This window comes from Poecilia reticulata, linkage group LG18 (genome assembly GCF_000633615.1).
Source record: "Poecilia reticulata strain Guanapo linkage group LG18, Guppy_female_1.0+MT, whole genome shotgun sequence".
Taxonomy (NCBI): Eukaryota; Metazoa; Chordata; class Actinopteri; order Cyprinodontiformes; family Poeciliidae; genus Poecilia; species Poecilia reticulata.
The window spans coordinates 18,754,950-18,763,817 of NC_024348.1; the positions used below are offsets into that span (position 1 = coordinate 18,754,950).

At 38.9% G+C, this 8,868-nt stretch overlaps 1 protein-coding gene across 3 annotated transcripts in view; it reads right to left on the reverse strand.

Annotated features, from left to right (window-relative positions):
- Positions 1-7,420, reverse strand: part of hspa12b (heat shock protein 12B) — a 22,496-nt gene extending 15,076 nt beyond the window's left edge. The window contains exons 1-6 of one of the 3 annotated variants that reach the window (XM_008435939.2): positions 7,318-7,420; positions 3,790-3,863; positions 2,316-2,376; positions 1,942-2,024; positions 792-916; positions 520-706 (exon numbers count right to left, since the gene is read on the reverse strand). In XM_008435939.2, coding sequence (XP_008434161.1) covers positions 520-706; positions 792-916; positions 1,942-2,024; positions 2,316-2,376; positions 3,790-3,863; positions 7,318-7,372 — 585 coding nt within the window. In that variant the 5' untranslated portion in view covers positions 7,373-7,420. Of the gene's footprint in view, positions 1-519; positions 707-791; positions 917-1,941; positions 2,025-2,315; positions 2,377-3,789; positions 3,868-3,977; positions 4,211-7,317 lie in introns of those variants that run through there. The other 2 variants (XM_008435941.1, XM_008435942.2) reach the window with 2 other exon arrangements.
- Between the last annotated feature and the right edge of the window lie 1,448 nt (positions 7,421-8,868).

Below are 8,868 nucleotides of genomic sequence, written 5' to 3' on the forward strand. Positions count from 1 at the left end.
CATGCTTGATAATTGATACTTCGTTCTTAGATTTGAAAGATTTACTTTGACTATACCAAGCAGGGTTCCGGCCTTTTTATTGATAACTGCTCTTGCTTTGAATCTTCCATGTCAGGTTAAGCTTCAGATTTGCTGATTTCTGAGTTTTTATTAAACAGTAATTAAACAATTTTCCAAATTTAAATTCATTTGAGGGTGGCAGTTTAAGTTAAATGGTTGAAACTTTGATACAGTTGGTTGTACCACATTCAGGCACTGGTACTGAACGTGGTTAAAGCTCATATTAGGTTTGTGAAATGGCCCAAACCTTGACTCTATTAATAATTTGTGGACAATATTTGAAATGCCGGTAAATAGATTTCATCAGAAGCTTATTTACGGCTATAAAAAGTGTGTGGCTAAGGTGAAACTTGTGGAGATACGTCAGTCTGGGTGTGGGTTTATATTTGAACGTGACATATTTCTTGCCCATTATAAGGTGTATGTAAACTTCTGACCAGAACTGTATTTGCTACTTACACTGGTGCTGTGGATTTTCATTTTAAATTTGTCAAAGTAGAGCCAGTGCTGGGCCTCCTCCGGGTCTAAGTCATGGTAGAAATCCCGCGCTGCAAACCCAAAACTGTGGAACCGCAAATCAGGAGTCAGCAGCAAACATGTCGGGCTCTTCTGATTGGCCACTCCGGGGTCGCCGCCCTCCCAGCGTCTGCACAGAGCGGCGCAGTGATGTAAATGGGAGTTAAAATAAGTAAAGACTGTATAAATGGTGGGGAATTTAAGCAGATTCTTACTTCATCATATGTATGGCTTCGGAGTCCTGTGTGAAGCTGAAAGCGTAGCCGCTGGAGGTCGTCCCAAAGTCTATGGCGACGACGACAGAGAAAGGACAAGCCATCCTGGGTCGGACCTCCACCCTCTGCCACAAGAAGAGACAGGAGTTGTTAATGTAGTTATTCAGATAGACACTAGGGGGTGCTAAAACCCCTGTTCTTTTATCGCTGGACAACAAAAGTGCCCTTCTGAAATCTTTTTTATTTTTTATTTTACCGTGATTTGAGTGTAGCTGAAGACAGTGATCCGTGATCACCAGATTGTTCCTGAACATCATAACCAATTCCCAGAGGGGGACAGTTTTGGTAAAATAGTTTGAAATTGGGAAGAACTGGGTTTTCCAACTTGACACTGACTCTTAAAACTCAGAAAAAACTGGTTTGGAGGAGATGAAGGAGGCAAATAATAAGCTTTTGGAAAACCTTGACCTTAATTATGGTGGAAAACAATTTCAATGAACTCTACCAAATCTGAGAGTCAGATTGATGCCAGACGTTTTCTGATGGCTACAAAAAGCAGCTCGCAAAAGGACATTTAAAGGGACAGTACAGTGTATTTTCCAATCACATACTGCCATTTTATAACACAAAAAAGTAACTTTATTATCTCCGTTTGTTATAAAAATGCCGTATAACTTGGCGCTTTGAAATTGGGCCTCTGTCTCCTTAAGAAGCTCCTGTTCTTTATGAGACTCTGCCTTCAGCACTTCATCACAAAATGTTTCTCCATTAAGCTTTTCACGATGCTTTGGACTGAGAAATAAATGTTATGATATAAAGCTCAAAAAGATTGATTTTACATAATACCCCACTATAAAATAAATGTAGTTAATCACAGTTTTTTGATATAAGACCATTCCATCTTGAAAAAGGAGTTCTAATACATAATGTCAGCCCTCCGTACAACCATTTTTGTGATTGCTAAACTTTTTTGCTGTGCACTTCTTTTCCCCAGATCACATTCCTGTTGAAGTACTGGTTTTCATGTTTATTCTCGACTGTAAACTGAGAGCTTAAGCCTCATATGACCCACTAATAACAGGTAGAAGCTCTATATAAAGAGAGAGCAGAGAACGGGAAGGGCGTGTGGTGGTGAGAGGCTGCTGGTTACCGGTGAAGGCGAGGGCGTGAGCGGCGCGATGCTGCAGTCGTTCCTGGCTGTGGCTGGCGAAGATGGAATGGATAAACTCCCACCTGCAGAAATAATTGGGAATTAAGAGATTAACAACAATATCTGGCGATATAATCACAGAATTACCACAACTAAAGGAGATTACGGTAAGAAATGAGAAAGCGCCGGAGTTCTTTAGAAGCAAGTCTGGATAATTGAAATGAGCAGGAATGACTGGAATGTCACTGGAATCCGAAGTGGGTAGTGTACCCCAGTGGGAGCGGGACAACGAGAGGTCAGCACTCCAGAGGATGCAGAAGAAGTGACTCATTTCAACCAGGATGAATTAAAAAATAAATAAACGTGGGTCTTACCAGGAATCTGCAGAGTTGAATCCAGCTGGACCTCCTCAGCCATTTTCACAGGAGCCAGCGTCTGCAGAGAATTGGACTCACGTTAAAACGACATCAAATTTAAGATGTTCTTATTGACTAGGTTTACTTTTTATTATATTCTGTTCACGACAGAGACTTTAACGAGACAAACCAACAAGTTTAAGCATCAACCATCATATTGTGGATCAAAAAAAATGTAAAGGCTGTCTATGTTTTCTAAGAAAAAGATTTATTTAGTTCTTACAAAGGTTACAAAGTTTTACCACAACATTTTGAAGTGCTTCTGTGATAATAAAACCTATTTACTACTTCTTTTTTAAGTATTTGTGTGGTTGTGACTGTTAATTACTTCTTTTCCCACAAACTCATGTTTGTGGGCGTATTACAAATTCCCATTTGTAATGCGCCTCTTTATGACACGAGTCACATGAAAAAGTGTGATTTTGCACAAAGCAGCTGTCATATTTTCTAATTTATTGGTGTTTATTGATACTCTCATCGAACGCAAATTTGTTTCTTTTGATAAAAACATGATTTATTGGAATTTACTGTGAAAATATAAAATCAAAATTCTTATCATGATGAGAAATTCATCACAATAAATGATAAACATTACAATAAATTCCCACCTCATGTTTTTCATGTCAAAATTCCAGACTTTTTTTTATATATATAAAAAAAACATATTTTGTTTCGTTTTTTAGACAAAATTACAGAGCATAACTTTGATGGATTTCATTTTTACTTACTCATCTTTGGGAAAAGACATTTTTTTCCCCCTCAAACATATTGTCATTTTCTTCTTTAAATTGTATTTTTACAGAATCTGTGCATGTTTGATTATGCAAATGCAAAACAAAGTTATTTATTTTCTACTGCTCAACTTAATAGTGACGCCCAGGGTTTGACTTTTTCTCTGCACACATAAGACATCTGTGTCTGTGTTTTTAATTCTGCACTTTGTGCACCAGTAAGTGCTGGTTTTCCTTCCCAGCTGTTCTCTTTGTTGCTCTGATGATAAAACCAGAGAGAAGATAAAAATGCACATGGGTTTCATGATTTTCATCCTATCTCTTCTTTCTACCTCATAAAAATCCCTGTGCAGGGGGGGGATGCACTCTGGTGTTTAAATACTGTAGCTCTACTTGACTTGATCATGAAGTTTTGCAGTAAAGCAAGAGGATAAAAGCTCCTCTAGTGTCTTCTGTCATGCACAAATTACAGCTGAGTTCTATCAGTTTGACATCTTTGCATAAAAGTGTAGTTTATTGCATACATTGGCGCATAAAAACAACTGGACAAAATTCCTTTGTTCTCTTAAACAAAAGCAGAAAAGGAATCAGAGGTTTCAGGTTTCAGGTTTTCATTCCTCTCTCGTCACAATCAATAAACTTTTACCGCAGGACTGCGAGTGTGTGATGAAAAAAAGTTCCTCCAACTTAAATCGACTTACCACTTCGAGTCCTTCGTTCTTTTTTCTGTAGATCTTCTGCTGGGCTGTAAGACGTTTTCCTAAACTTTGGAGTTCTGCCTCCAGAGAGAGAGAGAGAGAGAAAGATGGATGGATAAAAGACCGGAGGAAAAGCGCAGCTGGATACAAGAGGATGCTTTTCTGGAAAGCTGTTGTTAAAAAAGTAAGACCTCCCAAATGTTTTGCATGCAGAATCTCCGAAACTGGATGTTAAAAGAATTGGCACAAAGCTGCAGGAAGACGTTTCTTTTCTCTCGGTGGAATTGCGATTTGGCTTTTGCAGCTCCAGCAAAGCGCTCCGTCTCTCTGCTTTGCAAATGAATGTCAGAAGAAAAAGTGGTGACACACACAAACACACACATGAACTAGTCACAGGAGTGGGAGGGCTATGACAGCACATACGGGGGGAAAGCTGGGGGATTTACCTCACTGGAATACAGCAGAGTGTAAGTCAGAGACGGAGGGTGGAGTAATTCTGACACTGGCTTTGTATCCTGCTCCAGTAATGTTGCTCTCTCTCTTCTTTCTTCCCATTCGGTTAATTACCTTTTCCTGTCTTCATCTTTCCTGCTTTGTTGTTTAATTTTTAAAAAAATATCTTTTAAACATTGTTTTCAAACCTTTAATCTTTATCTCTCTCTTTCCTTCATGCAACTCTCCCTGTAAGTGTGTCAGACAAAGGCAGGAAGCAGCCAGGTGTGTTTGGTCAAACTTGGGGTGACCTTTACACCACTGCTCCAGTTTTTCACTGTCACTTCTGACAGAATAATGTTTAGTGTCACTGACAGGTTAACATGTTTGACTTCTTGCTGAAAATGGATTTTTTATCTAATGATAAAATTGGAAAAACGGACGGATATTCAACAAAACCTTTACTGCTAAAATGTAAAATCTTACCAAGTGTTTTTGGTCCAGCTAGCAAACACCTTAGTAAAGTTGAAATAAGACAAACTAACTTAAAAGTAACTTTTCAGCAAGATATAGATGCTTATTTTAAGTAAATAATTCCTTAATATTGGTGAAAACATTCTAGTTGCATTGGCAAATAAATTAATGTATAACGTGGGAAAAATGTCTCGTTATAAGTGAAATGGAACAAATACTTTTTCATCAACATTAAGGAATTATTTACCTAAAACAAGCCTCCATATCTGGCTGAAAAGTTACTTTTAAGTTAATTTGTCTTATTTAAACTTTACTACAATATTTTCACTAGAAACTAGACCAAAAAATACTTGGTAAGATTTTGTGTTTTTGTAGTGGGATGGAGAGTTTTGTTGAATTTCCAGCCTTTTTTCCAATTTCCTTTTCAGCAAGAAGTCAAATAACACCAAACATTTCCTCACTTGTTAAACATTTAATTAAACATTTTGTGTTTTTGCAGGGTTATCTTTTTTCTCTCTGTTGGTCTATTGGTTCTACATTGTGTCACATTTGCCTTTACCTTGCGAATAGTTTGTACTATTCACGAGGTAAAGGCAACTTAAGTGCTACTTGTTTGTTTGGTTTTAGCTTTTACAGACATGCTTATTTTTCGTCTTGAGTTTTTTTAATGTCTGCATGTGTGTGTTTTCAGTAGATTTGCAGAGATCTGAACCAATGTTGTTGCATGTGTGTGTACAAACAAAGATAGGGGTGGTAATCCCTCCCTTCATTGGTAAAAAGCAAGCCAGATCTTTTTATTATGTGAAATAAATGCCCCGGGTATTTATATACACACACATATGTTCACATACACTCAGCTTCCTCATCCTGTCAGATTTCCAAGTTGAATTAGAGTGTGTGTGTGTGTGTGTGTGTGTGTGTGTGTGTGTGTGTGTGTGTGTGTGTGTGTGTGTGTGTGTGTGTGTGTGTNTGTGTGTGTGTGTGTGTGTGTGTGCGTGTGTGTGTGTGTGTGTGTGTGTGGGTCTGGAAGCCATTACCTGGCACCTCTCCCCCTGTTGACTGAAAAGCCAAGAGGCCCCATGCAAAGCCTGCCATCACCTCTTTCACTCTCTTCTTTTCCTCCATATTGTAACGTCTTTTATTGCTTTATTGAACTGGGCAGACGTAAGGATGTCCCATTCAGGATTTTGTTTTGTTCCTGATCCTAAACTGAGTCATTAAGAGAAGGAATTTGGTGACAGAGTCCAATCCTAATTAAAACCAATGCCATCCACAAATTAAAAATTCAGCTTTTTCTTGAATAATACCACAAACAGCCCTTCGATAGACAGAAAATTATATTTTAGCACCTATTCTGAAGAGCATTGATTTGGTAAAAACCTGGGATAGAGCAGATCAGTCCAGTTCCTGAGAGCTATCTGAAACTTTCTCTAACACATCTGAATCTTTTTTAAACACTTTCAGACGTGGATAGTTTTTAAGGTTTTCCTCTTTCTAGTTTACTTATGTTTTCTTACTTATGTTTAAGAAAACACTGGCTCAACATGCATGCTGGTCATATATGAGGACTCAAACTATAGACTACACACCAGACTTGTTTAGTCCACTTTAAATTAACTGTGGTCTGTCTAAAAAAACCTAAGTCTTGGTTTGGTTGAAGTAAATTCTGGTGCGGTTTGAATGAATATGTAAATGCCAAGCGGACCAGAGACCACTCCAAAAGCAGGAAACGGATTATCAAGTGTTTTCACACCTGATAATTGGATAAGCTTGGTTCGATTGGGGACCAAAATTGCAACATTTGTTACATTTTGAGCTGCTGCGGTTCACGTTCACTCTGCAACATGTTCTCCTCCCCACCTGTGGTGGCGCTGCACCACTGACAGAAACAACTGGAAAAGCTCTAAAGGTAAAAGACCACAAGCCATTCCTCCCTCTAGCGCTAGACTCACATGTTTGTTTTTATTGTATTTACCCAGAATGCCTTGCACTGTGGTCTGCTTGCTGCTTTTGCAGTGGTCTCTGGTCCGCTTGTGTTCACATTTGCATCAGAACCGCACCAGAGTTCCCTCTGCCTGAAGTGGCCCAGAGTTTGCTTGGTCTGAATCAGAGTTCGATTGCTAATTCACACCGGCCTTTCAAGACAAACTAGATTTGTTTGTCTTTTAATTAGGGCTACGCTAAGCACAGGGAATTCTGGGTAAATACAACCCAGACAAAAGCGAGAGTATAGTGTTAGCAGGAGAAATGGCTAGTGATTTTTCTTAAATCCTACAAACACTAAAATCTGATGCCACTCCATTGTTGTTCAGTTTTGAAGAAGGAAGTTGCAGTCATGTCTTCTTCTGCAGTGTTTGTGTCGTTTTCTTCAGTGATTCTTGGTGCAGCGCCACCACAGGCGAGGAGGTGAACGGGTTTCTTGACGAGACTGCTTCGTTTGACACAGTGCAACTGAAAATTTAACAAATGTTGCAGTTTTGGTCCCCAATTGAACCAAATCATGAAACGATCTTAAGAAAAATCTTAATAGATGTTGCTACTTCTTTCTCAAATATCAATTTGTCACACAGAACCTTTAAAGACCTGGAGTTGCCAAATATAAGGAAGTTAGAGGAAGTTTCTTACTTTCTTCTGCCTCCATCCTCATCCTATCAGCAGCGTTGCAGACCGGCTCCTCCATCACCCCGGTCAAGATCTGGCTCCTCGGTGGACACTCAGACACAGGAAACTATGCACAGGAAGAGATGGGGTCAGGTGACAGGAAGGAACCCCCTGTGTGACATTCCTTTCATGAATTCAACATTATCTCAGGGACTCTGGAAGTAATCTTCCAGCAACGGAAACACACCCATGCCATATGACACACTAACGTGCACGGACTCAAACACACATAGACGCTGCCTGGCAGTTTCTTTAAATAGCCCAAAAAATGTCAACAGAAACTTGAATGAGAACTTGTTACTTCCCAAGATAGCACCAGACGTCACTCTGCGGAAACAAGCAAAACGCAATTGCAATGTTTAGGTGAAAAAGTCAAAAGTTAAAGGTGACCTATTATGGTTCCTTGAACATGTTAAGGAAGGTTATTACATGGGTTGCACAGAGTCAATCTTAGATAATGAGATTTTAGTCTGGTCAGTCCAGCCTATTTTCGAGCTGTTTTAGGGCGTCTTGTCACTTTAAATTCAAATAACCTGCTGCTGGCCACGCCCCCTAATTCAACGTCTACACTCACACATGAAAATGGCTGCAAACAAATGCACATTTATATAACCGTACATCTTTGAAAAGCAGAAGTGGAGCCTTCTGCACAACAGACAAAGATGAAGCAAGTGGTTTCTGGATCGTTGGTCAACAACAAAACACTTGTCTTTTCCAGCAGCCATTGTACAGCGGTCAAACCAGTTGACGAAATGTGCTGGAACTCCACTTGAGTTGCTAGGTGACGGGGCCGGCGTTGCTAGGTAACTGCACCAGTAACAGACACACACTTGCAGCTTCACGTTGAAATAAATTGATATGGAAATTTTTTTATTTTGCCTGATTTTGTTATCTAAGAATTATTTATTTGAATTATTTTCATGTTAATTTTTACAATTCCAAAATTCTACATAACTTTATATTTTGGTCCATCTGATGATGTAACTTTTAAATATTAAATAACTGATGTTTTGATCAGACTTCTTACAAAAATACTTTTTTAAATCTTGAGTAATTTCTTGAATACCTTCTTTCACTTCACTAAAAATATGATGAAGTAGCGCTACTTTTATTTGAGTAAAATCTTTGGGTACTCTGCCCACATCCACATGTATTAGAATGGTCTAGTCAAAGCCCAGACTTATTCCCATCTAGACTCTGTCTAAGTTCAAATAAAAACAGGATTTTCTGTTTCTAGATGAAGCAACATTATGGCTCCAAATATTCCTGCAGAGAAACAAGTTTCTAGTAGTGACTCCAGACAGTTTGATAAATATAATATCTTATGGTTCAACTATTTTCCCCTTAAATTCATGTTAGGCCTGATGCTTAGCAACTCCACTGAGGTTTGTAAAAACAAAAAAACTGACAATAATCACCTGTGTGTGCAACAATACGGGGCTTGTGCAGAAATGACAGAAGGTATTTTTGTACCTTTGGGTTGAAGTGAGAGGGCTAACATGCCACTTCCTCTTT